The 24,126-nt window shown below is 42.4% G+C and overlaps 1 protein-coding gene across 3 annotated transcripts in view; it reads left to right on the plus strand.

Annotated features, from left to right (window-relative positions):
• Positions 1-15,595: 15,595 nt before the first annotated feature.
• The window catches only part of UNC93A (unc-93 homolog A), a 28,211-nt gene continuing 19,680 nt past the window's right edge, over positions 15,596-24,126 (plus strand). For all 3 annotated transcript variants that reach the window (XR_008822697.1, XR_008822698.1, XM_056344390.1), the window contains exons 1-4: positions 15,596-16,807; positions 19,231-19,412; positions 20,208-20,437; positions 23,487-23,612. Coding sequence is in view for 1 of the 3 variants with exons in the window: in XM_056344390.1 (XP_056200365.1) it covers positions 16,721-16,807; positions 19,231-19,412; positions 20,208-20,437; positions 23,487-23,612 (625 nt within the window). In the remaining 2 variants the exon portion in view is untranslated. The remainder of the gene's footprint in view (positions 16,808-19,230; positions 19,413-20,207; positions 20,438-23,486; positions 23,613-24,126) is intronic.

Raw genomic sequence — 24,126 nt, forward strand, 5'->3', positions numbered from 1 at the left:
CCACCCAGCTAGCCGTTTTCCTCCACGTGTATTTTATGAACTCAGTGCTGGGTTAGTGGTTACAAAAGTAAATCAGGTATTAGGAACTATCAGGAAAGAGACAGAGAACAAAACAGAAAAAACCCTCATCATTATGTTGATATGGTTTGAGGGGGCACAAGAACTTTTTTGTACTTTTGGGTGGTCAAAAGACTCAGAGTACTTGAAGAGTACTTGATCAGCTAAGGGTTACTAAAGAGTACTGTGTCAGATTCTGGAAAATAACCTGAAAACAACTAGGTAGTGGCAGAGAGGAGCACGGTATGCTCTTGCCCCAGCCTTATTCCTCCCCATGCCTTTGCCTATGGCACAGTCAGAAATCAAACTGTGGGGCAGAGGGACCCAAGGCATGCACCGGTACGGCTGCTCTGGGTCCTCACCTCGGTGCATTGGTCACACATAATCAATCTTCAGGTAACAACCCAACCAGGACAGGCACTTGCCACAGGTACACAGGGCCACACATTTCTGTCAGTATAAAATGGGGATAAAACACCACATTCTTCTAATTCACACAAGCAGAAGCAGCAGAGCAGGTTTTGCAGGATTCTGCTCTTCACCCCTGGAAATTTGCTGACACTCACAAATTCCTCTGCTAAGAGACCAGAAGTGAGGCTGAAGGTGCAAGGCATTGACAGATTAGACCCAGAGGGTTTCTGAATTACTGGTTCTGTTTCATTCCTACTCTTTCCTGTTTGGCAAATTCATTCCAGTTTTAAAAGGTCAAGAAGCATTGCAACATTATGTTTGACTAATTGGCCACATAACTTTGTGTCCAGGCTCCCCAGTTGTTCGGACACGGTCAGGAGTGTCAGGCTGATTTTGGTTAACTGGAACATGATGCCCAGAACCTGGGGGCTTCCAGCATTACTGCTTCTAGTGCTACACGTACCTGGGGAACATCAACATGGACTGGCTGCTCTCAGGAAAAAGTGTTTCTAGACTGCACTGGTGGTGGTTGGGTCTGGTTTACTAAGAATAAGTAATTAAAGTCATAGGTGGTTCAGACATTTTTTTCTGCTTCCTGCTGCTTCTTCCAGGGGCCAAGTTTTCCTTGTTAAGCCCCAAGGATAGTCCCTCCTCTATTGCCTGCTCAGGCAAAGGCAGAGCTGGGTGCCCCCAGTAAGGAAGATTGCATGTGGAAGCCTCTTGCCCTTAGGTCCTTCCTGATCCCTGGTCCCAAACCAAACCAGTACTCTCACGTTGCACCTCCATGTTGCTGCTTTTTCCTCTATACCCATTGCTAGGAAGGATGGGTTACAAAACCACTTAGGTCACCAGAATGCCTTCTGGAGAGTTTGCTTTGGTTTATGTTTTTGCCTGGGAAAAGAGATGGCATGCTGATGGAGGCTTTGTTTTGACTCTCATGCTACATGGTATTTTTGTGAAGTCCCAGTTTCACGAACTATGTACAAGGATCTCAGCCCTTATTTTAAAACACACAGTAAGCTGTTATCCTCATAACTATAAAAAGTGAAGACTGTTCTCCAAAACCAAGGGGCAAATGACATCTTACACTTCTGATTCCTGAAATCTTACTGTCTTAAAGACAAAATGATGATGTTAGCAGTTACAGCAAGAGTTCTGGGTATAATTTTGAATATTTAGAATTGGTAGTGCTGTCTTTGTGATCTCATGAGCACAGGGAATGGAAGACACTGAAAAATCATTTCAGACAGCCTGGGGCCGAAAGCAATGCAGTCTCCTCCAGCAGCTTATTAGCTGCTAGAACAGTATCCTCCTGCATGATTGTGCACTCCTGAATGAGTAATATATACTGAACCTGAATATTTCAGTTTGCAACTTGAACAACAATCAGAATCCATATTTTTAATGCATTTCCATCACAGGAGAAAATAAACCTCCCAGAAAATTAGCAAGAAATAAACCTTTTACTGAAAAGCTGACATAGGACACAGGACTAAGCAGGACATCTTGGGTTACTGAATTCAGTCTGACAGGTGCCATTTGTCACTTTCATAAACCGATACAATTATTTTTTAAATTATCTGGGTTTCTCTCAGGTCACTTTCTCTGATAGACACCCCAGAATGTCTTTCCTCTGATGCTTTGACAGCTTGCTTATATGCAGCCTCTATTTAACTGTGGCTACTTCACTGTTACTTGATCTTGCACCGACTTTGTCCTTTAACCTACATAAATCCCCTTCTGTAGTGTGTTTATTTGTAGTCAGCAAGCACACGGATTCTCAGCCTTTGGTTTGCTGTCTTTGTCTCTTCCTATCTAACAGACTCTCTTCCCTCAATCTTTCCCTCCCTTGCCCCCGCCCCCCCCCCCGCCCCCCCTTGCCTTTTTCTTCAGCATGGTTGACTGGGACTGCATGTGATGTCTCCAAAGGAGGGGTCTGGATTTTCTTTCTGTCTCAACAATAGCGTTCTTCTAATGCAGCACATTGAAGTTCTGGGGGGTTTAGGAAGGAAAAAAACCTACCAGTAGTCCCAGTTCAAAACACTCAAATATATGATAATTCAGCATTTAAATCTGAAATGGTTAAGCAAAATAAAAGAGAAGAAGCTATCATTTAAGATTCCAAATCATCCACCCATAAAAGGATGGCAGGAAACTTTAAGACCTAAGTCCCTCCCAACAGCCCATGAATTTTGTGGATAATTGAGCACAGCCTATGTAAACCAGGATGGCACCTGATTTTACACAGTACCTTCCAAAGCTAGAGAGTCTTACAGTTCTTTAAATAGTACCACTTCCCAGATGGCTGCCTTTAGTAGATTACAACTATAATTAGCAATAAGAGGCTAGGGGATACTTCCCATAGGACCTATCTCCTCAGAGGGTCTTTACCCAAGTATGTTGAGACGTGCCTAATACACCTCTGTAGGACCGGCTGTGAGAAACAAATTCAATTCCCCCTTCTCTCTGCAGAGACTTAAGCCCATTTCTCTTACCTCTTGCGAGAAGGGTGCCCAGCCTGCTAGCTTATGGGCTATATGATCCATCTCCTCCTTTCCCACTTGAAAAAAAGATAAGAAGATGCATTAGATGGGGGGAAAAACAGTATGCATGTGAATGATTTTGTAATCCAGTGACACGGGTATTCACCTTGTAGGGGAAGAGGAAATGGGCAGACTGAATAGACTGAATACTGGATCCTGTATGTTATCCTATGTACTAGAAAAAAAACAAACCAAACCAAAACAAAACTATCCTATGAAATAGCAAAACATGGAGCAGGGACCAGATCCAGGTCTCCTCTCCTAGGCGCCATAAGAGTGATGCTTTGAGAGTTGCAAAGCCTTATGTTCTTCTGTGGATCTGCTTCTAATTCCCCACAAATACAAAAAGGGTTCATAATATGCTGTTTCTCCTGCCCTGTGTTTCCCTGTCAAATATAAGAGGAATGGACTGTTTACTCTTTGAATCATTTTGGATAGACTAGCAATACAGTACTCCTATGTGCTCATCAGCAAGGCTTCTAGGAAGATACGCCTGCCTTTACAGGAAATTCATACAGTCTCATTAATGTACTTTGGCTTTCAATGGATGTCAAATCAAGCAGAAAAAAACCCAAACCCCACAGATTAATTATATACCGGCAGTAATGCTCAGCTATTGTCAATCAGAGTAGACTCATTGACTTTAGTGAAAGTACATGCTCCAATATACATGCCTATCAAGTGATTTTCCAATAACCTTTATTTCAGATGGCTTGTTGTATTAAGCCAGGTCTTCCCACCTGTGCATTTAATTAGCTGTCCTTAGATTTGCATATTGCCATCCCTCTTTCCAGTATAGAAAGTTTTTTCCATAGACAGGGGAAGAGTGAAGATCACCTCTGTATTTAAAAACAGATTGAAAAATGCATTAAAATTTGCATGGTTGTCACCAAAATTTCAATTCCTGGGGTGGGGGTGGGGGGGTGGGGGTGTGGGGACTAAGAAAAAAAAGAAAGAATTAGTGTCTTTTTGTTACGAAATATTTGTCGAAGGAAAAACAAAAATAAGTAGCAGCCAGAATGGATTTGTTAAGAAAAAAGTTATGTCACACCAACACAATTTCCTTTCTATAATGGGTAACAGGCTTTGCAGCTAGAGGAGAAGCAGTAGGAGTCACATATCTTTATTTCATTATGTTCCCACCCCTGGTTCATGTGACATTTCCGTAAACCAGCTAGAGTGTTGGTGACACTAGTGCAGGTTGTGTGCAAACCCACAGAGAGCTATGTTCAGTGACTAGGCAGCCTGGTTCACAATTGGAGTGGAAAGGCATAGTAAGAGGTTTGTAGGTATCTGTTCTGGATTTAGTCCTGCTTACTGATTTCACTCATGACCTGAAGGCCTGAACGGAGAAAGAACCAACTACATCTGCAGAAGATATGACACTGAGATCACAAGCAAGACAGGATTAGAATTCAAGATGATATTAGAAGTGTCATCCAAGACTTTTTAGACAGGCGTGTAATCTGCAGGACAGTCGAAATTACCTCCTTGTTCTGCCTGGAATTTGTGAGGCCCCAATAACTGGTTCCTACAGAAGCAAGAATGACTCAAGTTATATATTTGAAGAAGTTTGTAAGAGTAAAAGGTCTGAAACACATTGCCAAGAGAGGTCCATACCACTTATTTACTTGGACATCTTTAGGAAGAGATTCGACAAATTTTTAAGAACTTACCTAGGTGGACGTGATCCTGCCATGAGACAGATGGATGAACCAGAGGAGCTCTTTAAGTCACACGGCACATTTCTTTTTCTCTTTCAACTTTCCTCCTTGGTTCCATATTCTCTCTCCTTGGGAACAACAGAATCAAAAACTTGTTATTTGATTGCCTCATTTCTAAATACAGTGCAATTTTAGTAGCCACACAAAAATAAAATGTTTCTTCATGTTACTAAATTGTCAAATTCCTCCCTTGTTTTAAAACTCAATAGCTTATGTAAATTAGATGCAAATTAGGTCACCGGATTGGTCTGGCCCCTGTTCATAAAGGAATTTCTGTATTAGTTGCTCAAAGTAGTAAGTACATACAAACACAGAATGCCATGACACAGTACCTACACATTACCCCACCCCATCCTTTTGAAGGTGCATTGGCCCTTATGGATCTTCACGCTGACTTTGCAGCTTTTAACATGATGTCTGATTTCTTTTTTCATGAAACTTCTGCCAACACATTTCTAAGGGAGTCTTTGAACCTTTGGAAGGCAGCTTTTTTTTCTTCATTTTATATGCTTTGTGATACTAAATTGGTCTTCACAGAAAGTTCTTAGGGAAAAGCAGAAAGTCACAGACAGAACTCCATTTGGTAATTTGCCACGCCCAGTTTTTGTTAAACAGTCAGATGCTGAAGGAGCAGGTTTCCAGGTTCAAGTTGACAGGTCAACTATATCTGCTACGTTCAGCTTCTCTCTTTATTGACTCATGGCTCAGAGAATGGGGGGGGGGAGATGATATGATAAGCAGGGTAAAAGAAAGATCAGCTGTGACATAGGTCAGACTCAGCCTCTTAATAAATATGGAAGAATCACTGAGGAAAATTAGTATGCTGAGCAAGTCAAGGGAAGTTACTGAGAGAAGGTGTCAAATAAGTTCAATACCTGAGAACTGATCTGATGGAAAATGTTCACCAGACAGAAAGACTGCATCAAACCTGAGCAGCAAGTTAAACAGTGTTTCTGAATTCTTAAAGGAAGTTCCTGAAACCCCACAGCGTTTGGAGCACCAGAATGCTCCACTCCAGAAAAAAGGGCCTACTGACAACTCTGCAGGAAAAGTATATAAACCCTACAAAAACTATCATTAGGTATTCCAACTCTGTATCTCTATCTGAATTGTCAGTCCTCCAAAGAAAAAGCTATTTTAACCCAGAGATTTGCACTAGCCCATTACCTGCAAAGATCCAAGGTATGAACCCAAAATGAAGACTTAAGGCACTATTTGTGACTATAAGCCTAATTTTGCACTACAACCATTTCTAACAAGTGCTTATACTACCGTGTACTTGTCATAGATGTCATGGATTCTGTAGACCAGCTACTCCTTTCCCTGATAAGGCCATGTAAGGTATCCAAGCGGTCTGTAAAATAACAGACGCTCTCCATAAACATCTAGTGTCTGAACACGCTGCTCACGTTTGTCCCTAGGAAAAGTCTCAGCAGCAGGGCTTCCTGCCTGAGGAGTCCGATCCATCAGCAGAACTTTCCGCAGGAAACTCCCACTATCCTGTATCATTTCATTGGAGAGAAATGTTGGGGTGGTTCTTGGTACAGGAACACTAACTTCAGCCCAGGTTATGTTGTTCCAGGTCTCACAGCAGTTTTTCCACTTATGTTTCAGTACTGTTTCAGTCTATTACACACAATGAGCACAACACACCCTGACTCAATAACTTTAAGTGCCAGCTGATTTCATAAACAATCCCACTGCCTCCAGCGATGAAGTAGCAGAAGGTCTTTCGTTCTGGCCAGTACCTAGCGAGGTCCCTCTGAATCTGCGTCTTGGAGAGCCACTGTTTCCCTATTAATAGAAAGTGCATCTAGGGAGCCTAGACTGATTGTTTTAAGTAGCTGAGATGCCTCATAGAAAGAGGTTTTCCTCCCATGCCTTTATATTTTGTGCAGATAAGATTTCTTTTCTCCTATCAGAATAATATTAATAGAATATTGAAAATAAGTAGAAACCATGAGTGATTACTTTAACATTACACAAAGGAAAACATCTCCTCACTAGGAGGGTAGCACAGCATGGGGAAGGCTGTGAAAGCTCCATCCTTGGAGGTTTTTCAAGACCCTAGCTAAACAAATCCTTGGCTGATCTGACTTAGTGCTGGTGGCAACACTGCTTGGAGTAGGAGGTTGGAGTAGGTGACATCCAGTGCTCCCTTCCATCCAATATTCATGTGATTCTGTGACTTTTATCCAAAAGGATCAACTTCCTTCTTTCAGATCTGCAGCAAACGTATAATATAATGCAGTTTGATTTTTGCTTCCCTTAGATATACATACATTTTCAGCAGTCTCTCAATTATAAAAGTCAATTTCACAGTCAGTAAATGGCTCATGTATTGATTCTCATCTACTAAATCCAAGCAGCTCCTCAAACAACAATATACTGGTGATGTACTGAGGGCTAAAAGAAATTACTCACATTTACAGGGAGAAAAAGCACAAAGCTACAAATTGACCGCCTCCCTTCAGTACTGGAGCTATAATTTCAAATGTCAAAAAACCTTTGACATGCCTCATAGGTTACATCTTTAGGAGAGCCGTCCTTCTGTTTAAAAGCTGAAATGAAAGAACTTTCACCCATTTTGAATTTTAATTTCAGCAAACACTTTAGACTGCAATATTTAATTTATTTCTCTGAGGTCTGAGTTACTCATGCTGCCAAAGAATTTAGCTCTGTCTTAGCAGAAGCTGATCTCCATTGGAATTCTGCACCTACACCTGAAACTTAAATAGAAAGGAGGAAGATTTAAAAGTATAATTAATTATAAGCCCGTATCATGACCTTGACTTGTAAAGGGTAAAAGAATGCTTGCAACCCAAAACAGATGCTTGAGCAATACACATTTTAAAACCAAGCCCAGAATGCTTTTGGCCCCTGGGATTAAGCTCCTGGTGGTTCTCCAATAGCAATGCAAAGGACAAGAAGCTGATGACTCCTTCTGGCTGGGTTATCATCTCTGCAGAGGAATTCTGCACAGCAGACAGCTAGGTTATAGCCTGCACCGTTATGTACCAAACCATGTCTCATTACAGCTCCAGTTCCAGTCAAAAGCTACCACAAACAGTTCAACTCATATTGAAGTCCCACTTGTTTTTTACCATTCCTCTCCATTGTAGGAGGGCTTCTGGAGAAACAGCCCTTGCGTCCCACACCATCTAACTCCCATGCCGGTCAAAGGCACCAGAGCTGTTCCCAGGGGCTGTAGTTTAAAACAGCCTCAAAGCCCAATAAGAGTTCAGCTTAAAGGAGGTGAAGTATCAGAAGGAACTGGACATACACATAAAACTAGACTAATGCATGCTTAAAACCCTCTTCACGTGTGTTCTGGTCTTTTAATAGAGAGGTGTGAATGTGTATCTTCTGCCTCTGATCATTACAAGAAGATGTGAAGATTTTTCTTGTTTAAGGGTTTGGTAATCAGAAAAAGAGGCCACTAGCTTGTCGGCTTTTCTCTAACCACTCCAGTAAACCCCCTGGTGCTCCCTCTCCGTATGATGTGGTTTTATTCTCTAAGTTTCTTCTCCCTTGCAGGGTAGGCATCTCACAATGAAGAGGCACTGAGATTTTCTGTAGTATACTCTGGATTTCTTCCTATTTGTCTGTTTAAGAAAAACACATAGTCACTTAAAAAGCTAGCTCTGGAACAGAATGTTTAAGATAAAACTTAATCAAGTCAGTCTTTACTGCTGAATTAAAGCTACCATACCTCCAGAGGACTGGCAAGGAGAAATCCATGTTTAGTATTTTTTTTGTAATTTCTGACAGTCAAGTATATTGAATATATTTTTTTTTTAAGTAGCCACAAACATATTTTGTCCACTCCGGTCTGCTTGTTGGCCTTAGGGAATCTAGCAAAGAGAATGGAAATGCCTTTTCTCACAGAGCCTATTGAAGTTAGCAGTCTGTTAGGAACTAGATATTGCTTCTAGATTTCCTGCCCACTAAGCTCGCCGTTTTTCCTCCACATTTCTCCAGAGTTGTTCTACAATGCTCGGAAGTCTTTAGCCTCCTGCTTAAGCTGACTTCACCAAGCTTTAACTCTCTCATGTGGGAAAGCCAAGGGGATCCATCCACTGGCATATGAAGGACTGAATCTACTGTTGCCAAAGCCAGCAGTCTTCCAGTGGTTGCACTGGATCCTGGAACAGAATCTGTGAGTGATTTAATAGGAAAAAAACCAACAATGATGACTTTCCAGAGATACAATTCAGGCTGAAACTATTTGTATGCAGTGACTATTCCTGTGGTACTGCTAAATGACTAAGGAATTAGTGGTAACAGGATGTCACTTTTCACCTTCAAGTCCCCACTAAGTGTCCACCACACCATGCTGGGGGTGACTGATAGTCTTCACCATCCTGAAGTTATGGAATGGCTTCTGTGAAATGGACTGAGTGACTGATCAGTGATCTCAGTACTTCTCTGGAGGCAGGGGCAATTTGGTGGAATATCAACAGTTGATAAGAAATGAATAGACAAACAAGGATACAATCAAAACAGTGATTACTCACATTTCAGATGATATACAAGAGTGGAGTTGTAGCTGTCCTGTCTTCCAACATATTGTTTCTTGGTTCAGGGCCCACATAAGGACTAACAAAATGAAGAGGAGTTTCCAGAGAAGGGTGGGATAGGAGTTTTGCGATCCTTATGAGCATACTGGGGCAGTTTCTTTAAAGATCAGCGCAAGATTAAAGATAACACAGAGGGCTTGCTAGTCTCCCTGAAGCAGATGTGAAATGTGAAGCTTGTTCAGAGCAGCAACCGCCAAGACGTTCCCACCTGGACTCTGGTACCTGTTTCCAGGGAGATCTATCATAACTCCATAATTTCAAAGTACAGGAAGCCACCTGAAAAGGTAATTTGATTTGTTTGAACACAAGGAGATGCAGACTAATGGGCCTGAGACTTGAGGGATGTGTGTGGGAGAAGGCAGGGCTGCGGATGGGAGGAAAAGGGACAGGGATAGCTGGTAGAGAAACAGTGTCATGGACAGCTGCATGATTCACCAATACTTGGGCAAGGGAAAGAGTCTGTTGCTCAGACGTGCGAGAGACTCTCTGTCACCACAGGGGAAGGGTATGGAACTTCCTCATATTTTCTGTCACGAAAAAGGCCAGGTAAAACAGGTAACCCCCTGCCCCAGGCAATCAGTGATACCTACCGGGACAGGGAAGAAGTTTTATTTTCAAAATTTACTGCAGGAAAGAAAACAACAAAATTGCCTATTCTGATTAATTCTAATAGATCTCTTGTGCCTATAACAACTCCTTTCTCTCATGCCATACTGCACACCGGCCTGTACAGAACAGCCATTTTTTTATGTTCCGCTCTCAAGAGCCCCTGCTTACACTTCTGCAGCTCGGTAGCTACTGCTCGTATAGTGGTAACAGCATCTTCAGTGACAGAAAGCTGAAGCGAGTGGGAGCAAGGCTTATAGAGAGAGAGACCTATGCTACCTTTTCCTTTTATCTGCCATAGATATTTACATCGATGGCAAGTTGGTAAATAGGTGGCAAATATTCTCTTAGATCAGTGTCCACCCAATGGGCACAACCAACGGACAAATGAAAGGTGGCAGGCACTGGAGAGCGAGAACCTCCACATCCTGGGAATGCTACACTGATACGCCTTTAAGCTATCCCGCTGTCTGGGATCAAGCCCCATTCTCCTCCCCCTTTTGTTTCCACAAGCTGATAAACTGGTCACAAATCTTTGCAATAGCCTTTCAAAATCAGGGGCTTCCTCGCTAAGCATTATAGACCTTTTTTTTTGTGCTAGCTTGATAGTGGACATTAATAACACGAGCAGCCAGCTCTGAACTAAAAAAGGAAGGTGAAAGGACAGGGTCTGGGTTGCTGACAGTCCCATCCTATCCTCCCAGCCCACGTCATGGGTGTGTATAAGGAATTTGTGGTGCATGCTCATCTGAACAACCAGTATGCAGTCCAGCAGTTTCCAGTAAATGGCTCTTAAGACTTCAGAGCCGCTGCCATACAGAAGTCTATTGTTCATATGCAGGACCCGCCTCCCCAGCCTTTCGTTACAAAAGCACAGATCACAACAGTGGCATGTTGATCGTAACAGGGTGTTAAGTCTTACCAACTGAGTCACAGCCACTGGTTTAGGATAGAAATGGGTTTACCCCAGCTATTTCAAAACATCCAAAATGCAGGACAAAGCGCATGTACAATGTCAGTGGTCAGGCAACAGTTTTAAGGAGGTAAAATGTGAGTAGGCTGAGTCTGAACCAGATGAAAGCACCTTTTAATAAGAGAATGAATGCAATACTGGTTTCTGATGGAGAAACAGGGGGTTGTTCACGGGGAAGCTGTCAGCCTGGAGAGGCTGATCTCCTTAGGTGTCCTCTGCAGAGAGGTCGTCTGCCACACAGGGGCAGGGGCTTACCTTCAAAATGCTTGAATCTCTCCCAAGGTTAGACTTAGTGTCTGTGAACACTTTCATAGATGTGTTCATGCATTGAAAGTTCCCACCACGAGAGATGGAAATCACAGGAGGTAACATCTATAAGAAGCCTAACAGTTACGGGAACTATTTTTCTGTCTCATAACAATTTTTGAGTGAGTGTCCTGGTTTTGACTGGAATAGAGTTAATTTTCTTCTTAGTGAGAAACACTTCTACAATGCTGTGTTTTGGATTTAGTACGAGAATAATATTAATAACACACTGATGTTTTTAGTTGTTGCCACGTAGCACTTAACTCTAAGTCAAGGAGTTTTCAGTTTCCCATGCTCATGCCAGTGAGTAGGTGCACAAGAAGCTGGGAGGGGACACATCCAGGACAGCTGACCTGAACTAGCCGAAGGGATATTGCATATCATACAATGTCATGCTCAGTATATAAACTGGGAGGAGTTGGCTAGGGGCTGACAATCGCTGCTCGGGGACTGGCTGGGCATCGGTCAGCAGGTGGTGAGCAACTGTATTGTGCATCACTTGTTTCCCTTGGCTTTTATTCCTCCCTCTCACACTCCTCTTAGTTACAATTATTATTGTTGGGATTTGGTTTGTTGTTTTTTTTCCTCCTTGATTTCAGTTATTAAACTGTTCTTATCTCAAACCACAGGTTTTACCTTTTTCCAATTCTTCTCCCATCCTACTGTGGGGGAGCGAGAACCTGTGTGGCACTGTGGTTAAACCATGGCAGTGAACCTGGACTGGAGCCACGTCATCCTATCCTAAACTGAGTCCTGCCTTTATTATGGAGGCTATATTGGTTATTTAGACAGCTGCATTTAGCAGAGCAGACAAGTGTCCTGTGGGGAAAGTCTCCCATGTGGTTCTCCTGATAGAAAAGTCACAACTTCATCCAAGCCTATGGCCTGCACCCTCTCTGCTCTTTTTCCATTTGGTCCCACTTCTACCATGAGCTGGCTCCCAGCCCAGAAAACAAGGCGTGTGCCCTCCTCTTCCTTAAGTGATAGATGATGGGGCTGGAAAAGAGCCTCATGAGATATTATGAGCAGTGTTGACGGAGAAGGGAGAGAGACCTTACAGCTAGTGAGGCTAAAAGTAGTGTAGCAGTCTGTGAGACGGGAACACCACCAGTAGTTTTCAGGTAACTCCCTTAAGAAGCAAAAAGTCCATTGGCACTCAGGAGATGAGGGAAGGAAGAAGCAGAGAGACAAAGGCAGGGTAATGGCTAGGGAACAGTAAAAGGAAAAAAGCAGTAAGGAAGGACTACATACATCAAGGACATAAAGGGAGATTGAGATTGACAGTTTGGTGCCTCCAGGTAGGATTCAGACAGAAATGGCATACCAATGTCTATGCAGCCATGCATGTAGAGGGGCCTTGGGAGAACAGATGAAAGGACAGCATCTGTGGATGCATTGCATGATGGAAAAGGAGCAGTATTTGAAAGGAGAGAAGGAAAATACAAGAAATTTGGAAATTAGAGCTGAAATGCTGGAGGAGGGGGAGATGTTTAGACCTTTAAAGGCACACAGGAGCAACTGACACTGCTGAAGCCTTTGGCCCAACAAAAATTATTTTCCTCCGATTTGTGGCCGGTAAGAGTTCACTGACCAGCAAGTCCCTTCCGACCCCCTTCCCAGGCAAAACCAGCTTTTACTGCTTAATCTGTTCAGCTCTGCGTTATGAGCCTCACATCTGAGTTGTGACCCTCTCTCAACATGTAACAGCCAGTATTTTCTAAAGCCCCTTCAGGAATGGCTGGGTTTCGTAAGGCACGTGCATCAGTTTTAGCCATTCCTGTATCAATTCCAAAATCAGCAGGGCACCAGTGCAGGTGAAGGAGGAGGGGAAGAACAGAGCAACATGGCCAGGCTTTTGCAGCAAGAAAGGAAACGCCGTGTAGGCAGCCTGGGCCAAGCAGCCCTGAATTTTAATTAGCCCCTTTTCTTCTGAAGGGGCTAATCAAAATGGAGAACTCGGGCACTGGGCTGGCAGGTGAGAACACTGCAGGTTTGTCAGGACAGGCTAATTTCCTGGGAGAACAGGACTTTGGGAAAAAAGAGTGGCTGCAGTAGTTGGATGTGCTTGGGCATGTCCTAGGATTCAGCCACACTTTCCTATGCCATCTGCAAACTGTGAAAGATTTTTCACATCTAGACCATTTAATGTTGCCTGGCGCACCAACCTTATGTTTTACAGTTACCCCACTCTCTGGAGAAGTACCTTACTGCCTCAGGACACTCACACTGCTGCAGCCCATGAAAGGTGTCTTCTGTGTGACAGCCCCAGGAGGTGGGCAATTGGGGCAGTGGTAGCTTAGTCAAAGGAGTGTCCCAACTGTCCCACTTAGTCTCTGGAAAGACATTATAGGGCTCATGTGTCTAACAGGGTGGGTTAAACAGCAGCAGCATGGGTTCAACCGGCTGGGAGTGTGAGTCAGGTGGTTTTCTGTAGCTTACCAAGAAGGACCATGCAATCTGCTGGCTTTACCACAGTTGAGGGCTCCAAATGCAAGACAGCATATTGAGGGCCTGGTAGTACTGCTACAGCTCAGGACAGCAGGCTGATGTTCCCCTCTAGTACATCTGCAGTGCCTTCACCATGGAAAAAGGGGAAGAATCAGTTTAATTTTGGAACATGTAGACTCTATGTCCACTCTCCCCTCTTCCCATCCTTTTGTTTGGAGGCATCCATGGGCAAGCACATGTCCCCTGCACCTCCTGTCAGTGTCAGCTCCTTGGAGACCAGTGCCAGTTAGGGTCAGCTCAGAGAACAGCTCTTGCAACACTTGTCCATATTATGTGGGTGGCCAAACCATGGGCCAGCTGGCATATAAAAATACTCATCTTTTCTACAGATAGACTCAAAGGATATCATCGTATACCACCAAGGAGCTAATCAATTAAAAGCCTCCCAAGGCAGAAATCCTACGGTGAGTGTTCTGGGTGTAGGGTAATTTTTTTTGTTATTGTTGTTAAAGTAACTGCCTAAACAATATATTTAACCAGCCAAGAGTAAATAGGGACATTATAATTATGAAGAGCAAACCCCTCCGAAGATTAGCCTCTGGTACTATAATCTTTTGAGCAAAGGCTGTCCTTATTTACACTGAGAAAATAAACATGGGAAAACAAACGTAATCAGCTGTGGGATGGAGTCATCAATTAACTAGCCTCTTCTATCTCACATTTTTGTGATTGCATTCTGCGAGGCATTTCAGTTTGGTGGCTGCAGTCTCCTATAGGAAAGCTGGGCCCAAAATGCAGTGCACAGCTCCTGAGGGTCACTTAATCTTAGTTAGGCTGGCAGAAAGAATGAAAGAGGTGTCAAGGGTGATACACAGCAGGCCTGCCGGAGCCTCCGCTGCCTGGTACCAAAGGAAGAGATCCTCTGCCTTATCAGATCACCTTGGTAAAGACTCCTAAGGAGGGGCTCAGGACCAGGCAGTTGGATAAGCCACAGCTCTGGGCAAGGGATGTGGAATAGACTGAAATGTCTTTGATCAGTTGAAAGGAGAGAAAAAAAACCTCCACAAACCCCCCCACCATCCTCCCCAGTATACTCTTCAAGGCTGTGCTGCTGAGAGGACGTGACTGAGGAGTTAAGAATTCCTCCAGAGCAGAAGCAGCAGATCTGCTGATCAGATAACCTATCCAACACTACATTTTAAAAATAGCATCCAGTTAATGCTGATTTTTTTAAAGCTGTGTTGTTATTACTGCTAATGTCAAGAAAGAGCACTAAAATAAAGCCTTTTATAACTGAGTGCACTTTGCACTATCCTTGGTTCTTGCCTCTGCTGGAGCAGGTGATAATTATACTTTTATTTAGGTTAAGCATTATTCTTACATTTTCTCATTCATTTTTCTAGTGGTTTTAAACCTGTGATCTCAAACCCCTAAAATTTTGCAGACTGTTTCTATGGGACCCAAACCAGAAACAAGCATGTTATCACCAGGTATAATTTTTTTCTGAAATGTCTTGACCTGAAAATTGCAAGAGTCTACAAATCTAAAAAGACTGGAAAAACTACCACCAGTTTCATTTATAAGCCTTGTAGAGGATTACGAATACTGCAAAACAAGAGCAGCATTGTGATCTACTTGAAAGTGTTTGCATGCTGAGCATAGTAGTCTGGAAAACAAAAAGCCAGCATTTCACTATCTAGGCTTGCAATATAGAAGTGCCATTAACAACAGAGAATTAGAAGATTTTATTTTCTGTGCTATTTCATTCAAGAAGATTATAAGACAAAAGAAGAAAATGAAAAAATCACATACTGGAATTTTCTCCGAAGTAGAAACTAGCTGTGACCTCTTTAATGTATTAAATGAACTAATGCGTTAAAGCTTCCCGCCCCCCCCCCCCCCCCCGAGTGTCCCCGTGGGAAGCAAAACCGTGCCACCTAGTGGGGTTTAGATCAAGTCTTAGCGGTGCGTTGCCACCAGACACTGCAGACATCCTAAAGACCACCTCCGCCTGAATCTGTCGACGTTATAGCACGGACTTTATTGGGATTCCACTTTGCTCCCAAGTTCAAATCTCTCCTCTGCTACAGCTGCAGGAAGGGTCTGTTCGACGTGCCAGGCTTAGGGGCAAAGAGGACTTTGCTCAGTAGGGGAATATTCAAAAACTCAGTGAGGACTTGCAGCATGGTCAGTGCCTCAAGAACAAAAGGACAATGCAGTTTCAAAAGGGCAGGCTCTGAAAACAGGGGAAAGCAGGGGCACGCAGGGCAAGGTGGGCTGGCTAGGAGGAAAGTTTTCACTCCTTGAATCAAGTAGCCCTGGCAAGTGCATCCCACAAAGGCTGGGTTTTTTCTGGGTACCTGCTAAATTCATGCTTCTTGGCTTCTGGGCTGATGGGAAAGATGGGAAATAGTGATCTTCATGAGTATGACTTAGTCAATTTGAAACACCAAAGCCACAGAGTTCACCAAGGAGGAAGACTCTCCCGCTTGCCAAGCAGCCAGCAACTTTGGTTCGCTGCACTGCCCAGGTATAGAGCTGGTGTACAGACAACGCTGTAACACAATCGATCTCATTTCCTAGTATGCTTCCTTAACCTTAGCTGAGCAATTGGCCTAACATAGATTTCAGTATGATCCTTTAGTTTTCGCCCTTTATGGATTAGTGTATCTTTATGACAGAGCATCATTTCACTGCTTGCATTTTTCTCCTTTGCTAGTGATAGCAGAGAGCCATATAATGTATGACTGCAAGACTAAAATTGGTCCAAGTGTTGCAAGTGACTTTTATACCTATCTAATAAAACCTGATAGATGTCCTTTGGGAGCACTCGTTATTGCCTCTGTCACAACTGGTAAATGAGTAACAATTCCATAAAGAGTTTTCAGTATCAGTAAAAGTAAAGTTCATTGGCCAATCCTCAAATAATTAACAACTTTTTCCACTACCAGTGCAGTGAGACGTGACCTCTTCCAACGAAACATAAGCTGTTTTTCTCCAACTCAGTGCACCCCCTGGAATAATTGGATCAGCTCTGTCTACTGCCAGACCTTTTGTCTTGTATGAATCAACATGGAAAGGAATCTTAAGAATGTTTTGGTAATATCTTTTGGATTTTTACTTCTCTTCACTGCTTATGGAGGACTCCAGAGTCTACAGGTAAGCGGAGTATCTCCCACTGGCTGGCAGGGCATTAGGCCACCTACCTGGTAGTGCAAAAACTGTCAGTCTTTCCACAGTTTCTGGGAGGAAGGCACGTGCAATTATTTTTTATGAGGTGGGTTAGGACATCAGCTGGCTGCAGGTTAGTATTCGTCATCCAGATCCATAGCATTTTTTAAATATTTTATTCTAGTACTTCTCAAACAGTTTGAATAATCGTGTCAGACTTACTTCTTTAGGCCCATAAAAGTTGTTTGGGTGAAAACTAAATTTTTCTGAGATTTTTCTCAAAAGAAGACATTGCAAAATGAAAAACAAATTCCATTTCTGGAAAGGGTTTGTTTTGAATATTTCTAAATTGTTTTATATTTATTATTATACAGCAACGTGGAATAATAAAAATGTATGCCAAATCCATTAAATGACTGAAGTATAAATAATACAATAATTCCTGGCATCATGATATAACATAATAATAAAAAAATTATTTTAAATCAAAGGCAGCTGTGGCTTGTATTGGCATGAACATCTTAAACCACAGTAGCAGAGACGGGTTTCAAGAATGACTTGAAGGCTCAGGATACCATCAGATCTCGCTGGTTTAGCACAGCCAAGACTGAGGGTTACTGTTGCTGTCTATGAATACTTCAGAGTAGATAATCACAAGGAGGAACTTCTCAAACTAGAAGATTCTGCTGGTCTGATAACAAATAAGTGGATATAAGCCATCCATGAGTAACTTTAGGCAGGATATTAAAATATGACCCTGATCAATTAGCTTGGATTTTCTCACTGGTGTGGGCATCTATATGTTTTAAAGGTGGAGTCTGATACATACCATGATGTATTTGTTTGCAATAACAAGGAGCTGACCTCATTCCAGGAAGAGGGCCCTGCTCTGCACATCTCCTCCCCTCCTTGAGCAGTTTCTGTTTGCTGACACTGTCAGATTCTGAGTTCAGGGAAGTTCTGCAAAAACAGTCCCAAAAGTGGATGGAGATGTTATGAGCTGGGCAAACTAATGAGGCAGGGGAAAGACAAACCCAAGAAGCCACAAGTTAGCCCCATAACCTGAAACGGTGCACGCTCAGGTTAAGTGCTGGAACATAAAGCCTCCCTAATGCTGCAGGAGGGAGTGGTGCCAATTCATGAAGTATCCCTCTTCTCTCTTCATTTTGTTCTGCTGGTTAAAGAGGACTTGCTAAGGTGCAATCAGCAATAAGTTATTTTACCATATTGTAGCCTGCAGGAGAAACATTGAAAATTTTCGTCATTTATTCATTTATTTCCATTCCCAACCACTACCATCACCACCACCAAAAAAGCCTCAAAAAAACCAAAAACCCCACAAAAGAAACCAGTAACAAATCAGCTAATTATATGATTTTGAAGGCCTGGCTTCTAATTTGTCAGCTGTAGCTGACAAAACCAGGCATGTGGTATTTCAGAAATAAGATCTCTGTTACCAGGAAAGCTCTTTGCCTGTTTACAAAACAACCATTCTGATTCTCAAATGTGTTGACACTGCTCAACAGAGCACCTCCTCACCTCACAGTCCTGATCCCTGCTCCTTGCCAAGGGTGCTGCCCAGCTGCCACCATTGTCCTGCATGGCTAGACCACACAGCCACCACAGGGCTTGGAAGTGTTTGGAAATGTTCAGTGCAAATACCAGCCGCCCCCCTCTCCTCCAGCACTCTCCAAAGCTACCCTCCCAGCATCCATTCCCCCTTCCAAAGTCATACTGGATTGTGTCAGCTTTTAATGAAAACAAACAGGAAAACACTGTTAAGCAGCATCTTGATCTTCTCATTGCAACTTCCACAGTGTCAAGCCAAGAGGAGAACTATTTGGAGCGTAAAAATATAAAACCTGGTTAGATCAGTAAAATGTTATTCCTCCCTTGAGAAAATATGGGTAAATCAATTACTTCCAATTACAAAGGGCTGCTGAAAACATATTAATGTATTTGGACCTTGGCCTCAGAAGAATTTAGAAATTAGCAGACCCATAGTTTAAAGTAAATAATCTTCCACTGTTGTTAAGTCAGCCCTTGCAATGCAGATCTGAGGATATTCCTGCCTGAGACAAAAAGTGAAGGCCAAGAAAAGAAGTTGCCCTTCATTCAGCTTGTTTTCAAAGAGAAACTCGAATGAATTACATTAAATAATCTAAAATCTGACCTACCAAGGCTTTGACTCTAAGCAATCCTCACCTGGTTTTGCATCGTATTTTGACAAATGGGCTATCATTGTGAGGGAAACCATGAATCCATAATCAGGCTGCTTTGGGGAAAAGAGACAGTACTACACAGCCGCAGCTTCTGTGTGCCTCTATTTCTGCCTGAAGCCTCTCTCCATATGCCATAATAACATGTCCCTGTGATAAAATTTGTCTCAGCCACTGTTTTTGTCCATGCAGAGCAGTCTCCACTCAGAAGAAGGCCTGGGCGTTGCTTCCCTAAGTGTTATCTATGCTGCACTCATCTTCTCATCCATGTTCCTCCCTCCAATCCTCATCAAGAAGCTGGGCTGCAAGTGGACCATCACAGGCTCTATGTGCTGCTACATCGCATTCTCCTTAGGGAACTTCTATGCTAGCTGGTACAATTTAAATACTTTAACCCTGTCTATTGTGTTTGAACAAAAACAGTAAGGGCAAAACTCTTTTTCTTAATTCCTATGCTACCTCTCTGTTGTGGATTTGAAAGTTGGATGCAAAAGGTGTTACCTGCAAGAAACATGGATAAACAAATCCAGTAGCAGGTGAAGCAGAGAGGTGAAAATGTGCAAAAAGCCAGAAAGAATGCATCCATCCACCTACCTGAAGCTGCTTCTTTAGCTCATGTGTGTAGCAGAGATTTCCCTTCAGAAAAGGAAAAAAAACCACAAAATAAAACAAAACAAACAAACAAACAAAAAATGAACAGAGATTTTGTTTAAAATTACTTTTAGGACTGTTTTTGAAAAGACTGAAGGGAAGGCTGCCTTCCAGCCAGTGGCTCTGAGAGCAGAGGACCACAGGAGGAAGCCAGCTCCTGCCTTGCCCTTGCCCTTTCAGAGGTGGATGAACAACGTCAGCTCTCCAGTGGCAGGGGACACAACTCCACAAAGGAAATTTGTTGTGATCCACCTTCTGAAGGGCAGGTGCAATTTAATTCTCCATTACGTAAGCACAGAGCTGGCCAGCCTAGGCCTAGCCCCTGGACACAGCAGGGGGTGCTTGCACATCCTAAACCTCTTAGGACTGCCCCTTTCTTGGTTCCATGTAACAGATTTATTGAATCACACACAGGAGAAATCTATTTCTTTGATGTCTCTTTTTGCCTCTGGATCTTTGGGTAAATGATTATTATGCTAATGGATAATAACTATGCTAAATAAAGTGTTCTTTGGCAGGTACACACTAATCCCTACCTCTGTGATCCTGGGCTTAGGAGGAGCACCACTCTGGTCTGCCAAATGCACTTACCTCACTGTTGCTGGCAATTTATACGCTGAGAAAGCAGGAAAAAATGGGAAAGACATTATCAACCAATACTTTGGGGTCTTCTTTCTGATATTTCAGTCCTCTGGCATCTGCGGAAATCTTATCTCATCCTTGATATTTAGTCAAGCTTCTACCAAAGGTAAAATATATTTAAAAATCTTGGCCCTTCTTTCTATAAACATCTGCTAGTTCTAGACAGTTAAAAGGTAGATTTCTGTAGCTGAGCCCTCATAGTCAGTGAAAACAGACACTTCAGATGGGAGTTAGCTCTAGATATCTAAAATACATGGGCTAAATTGCTCTCTGGAAGTGTCTATTTTCTATCAACCCTTCATCAGCTATAAAGACAGTTCAGACAACTAGCTCAAAAATAGAAGTCTATTGAATTCCTTTTGAATTCCACTCCTGTGTTATAAAGCATAGATAGGCTGGATGGCAGTGACGGTCTTTCACATCTGACTTCCATTTAAAGTGGATTAAAACAAAAGGCAAAACACTGAAGCAGCTCTTTCACGAAGCTTGTAGTATTGGATTAATTTGCTGTTAAACATTCAAGGTTAGTCAAGCTGATGCTGGTGCTTGCTGAAAATGAGTGCTTTACAGAATTGTCAAGGAACAGAAGAAGCTGTTGGCAGGAGTCTGCATGCCAGGGCTCCTCTGCTGTATTTCAGGCTCAGGCAGCAGACGCCGATGTAGCTTGAAGAAATCACTTAACAGTGCTGCCCTCGTTTCCCATGCTTGTAATTGATGTAAGTTTTAAAAGGGCAGTTCTGAAGATAAATTAATACTTGGATGCCACTTCAGAGATTCAAAGTGCTACAGTGTATTGTCATCGCAGTCTCCCATGAATTCCCTATCCTGTCAAATTCAGAACAGGATGGACATGGAAAGTGATTTCCATATACACTGCTACTATGAATAGCAAGAAGTTACCTCTCTTCCCTGGCTCAGTTAAACAGTATGTCCTCTGGAGGGTATTCAAATAGGTATAAGGTTAAAACTAAATGTCAGGGAACTAGAATTACGTTTTAATCTTTGAATCCTTGGGTTTATGGCAAAGTACTCGTCACAAAGTGTGATACTTAGGCTAAATCATGCTTCTTCTAAACCCAAGCAACTGTAGATGAAACACCATCGAAGCAGAATGCTAAAGGACTGTATCAAGCGCAACAGAGCCCTGCTGACCTGATCAGTGAGCCACACAATGTCTTCGGAGGGACTGCCTCTTCTGATTTCATTTGCAGGGCAGAGGCTGTGGTGCAGCTATGGGGTTTGCACAGACTGCAACCATTTTACTCCCCTCTGCTTCACAGCACATATCATATTAGGAGGATTAAAATACTCTTTTTTTTTTTTTAGTCTTGCGAATCCCCTCCTAGTTTTACATCTGGGGATCTTCCTTTAAATTCTAAAGAAACTCTTTTATTTCTTTTATATTAATTACATTGGATTTCAGGAAATGCTGCATTCCTGGGTGGTGTGCTGTGAACAGCTCTCAAAGCCAAAGGCCTTACATATCTTCACAACAGTGATGAGCAGCCATACCATAAAATTCCCAACTATGCCTTCTCAGTGAGACTCAGCTTTAACCTAGACCTAGAGGGTGCTTCTTGGGGGGGCGAGGGGGTAAGGATCTCCAGCCACTCACTTCTTCTGCTCTCTTCTAACATATCCACCCATATTGTCCATGTACTTAAGGTATATAATTTCACTGAGCAATTGGAAAGATATGGTATGTATTTGCAGAATCAAAATGCATAAAATACAGATGCATATGTACACTTGACACAACGCCTGCATCACTGCATCAGACACAGCAAGGCACGCTACAGTATGAGGTAATACTACAACAGAAGACAGTAATCAATATAAATTACAAGAGTTACCCTTTGTCACTCATCAATGTTTCAGCCTTATTTCCAGAGGAACGGAGCTGCCTTGCAGCTTCCATATCACTAATTGCATGCACATCTTCATCTTCAGATGATGCATGAACAGATAAAAGACTTGTTTTACACTCTTCCACACCTCACTAGTGTGACTCACCTTTTGCATATGGTAATTTTGCTGAGGGTCTGTTTGTTCAAAACTGTATAGCAGTAGCCACTGGCTAAAGAAAGGCAATGATTTCCTTCTTTATGTTATTAGGTTTTATCTGATGTTGAACCTGAACTTGTTTATGAAGCTATATAAACGGCTGATTCACATTGCAGTAACTTTAATCACAAGCAATGGGGAAAAGCACACTAAAAGTAGTTACACAATAACCTTAACTGAAAAATTACAGATCAAGTCCTGTTTAAGGAATCAGCTAAGGTACACTGTATTTGCCCTTTGTTATGCTTGGACCAGTGACAAATCCTTCAGTGAAAGCACAGAAATAATTGTATGTGGTTTTTGACCACCCTCCCCCACTACGCAGCTTATTCAGGTTTACACTTTGGTTAGTATTTTTTCTTTACAGAAAAGGTACTGGAGGAAGTGGGCACGGTGTTGTGGTGACACACAGGGTACATGAGTGCATGCATGTGTATGGCTTTGACACGTACCCAGCACAACACAGGTGGGATTGAACAAAGCAAAGGTCTTACTGTAAACCCTGCCAAACTGTTCTAGTTTCAAGTATGTTCACAAAGAGTAATAAAACCAGTAATAAAATAATAAAGCCAGGAAGAATTGATTTCTTGGAAGACTGCATTAGTGGGTAATCGTAATTTGAATTTATAAAACAAAAAGATGCCTTGAGCTGCTTTCCATTCCTATAATGTATACAGAAATTATCTGGAGAGGAATCATGTGCTCTGGCTGTAAGAACTGAGGTCGATCCGTTTACTGGAGTTGTAAACTGAAGGACTGTCTTGTGGGGTATTATGATTAAGAGGTACAGATACATGCTGGAACTTTAAATACTGCAAACTGAGCTTGAATTCAGATTTCAGCCTCTGGCTTTAGTCTATGACTCCATGTACCCATCAATTCAGTGTTCTGTTTTGAGCAACTGTTTCTGTTAAACCGAATTTTTGTGTGTTAAAGGGGATTCTGCAGTTAAGCATCTCTAATTAGGAAGAACTTGAAACCAGGATCAATCACCAAGCACTGGATTCCCTTCTCCTTATGTCCTCACATATAGTGTGTACTCATCTGATCTCTTCTGTGACCTGCCTTTCTTTTGGTTCTTACTGAATTAGTGGAAATCTCAGAAGAAAACCTGGCATGCTGCGGAGCATATGACTGCATGACTGATACCACCAACACCACCGGGTCAGCAGAATCCTCCAGCTCCTTAATCTACACTCTGCTAGGAACCTACACTGGTAAGTAACCCACGCAGTCTTTAATGAATATCACTGATGGGGAACCTACTCTTTGTGAAACCCAGTATGACTTTACAGATCAAGTTTCCAACTTCCTCCTTCAATCCAATTTGCTAAAAGGAAATAAGATATGTGAGAGATGTAAACAACTCCTTCCTAAATAGTTTCAAATGCTTTGTTCCAGTGCTGTATCATTTTTATTTAAAGGAACAAGACATTCTTTACACTTTTCATCTGGAATCAATCTGAAACCCAGTGTGGTGACCCCACTGTTTCAACCAAAGTCAGTGTTGCTCTACAGGCTAGAATCAAAAGTATGCCCACATGGCATTTAGAGGATTACAGCAGCGTATCCAGTTATGTTTGAGACAGTTTTAAATTCACCATCTTCAGGATAAGCAATAGTGAACTAGTTACTGATGGCATTGGGCAGATTTATATATGCAGGCAGAGGTCCAAGATGCTAAGAGCAGCCCAGCTAGTGGTACTTGAACTCACCAGCTTCTAGTCACCT

Source organism: Falco biarmicus, chromosome 6 (assembly GCF_023638135.1).
Source record: "Falco biarmicus isolate bFalBia1 chromosome 6, bFalBia1.pri, whole genome shotgun sequence".
Classification (NCBI taxonomy): Eukaryota; Metazoa; Chordata; class Aves; order Falconiformes; family Falconidae; genus Falco; species Falco biarmicus.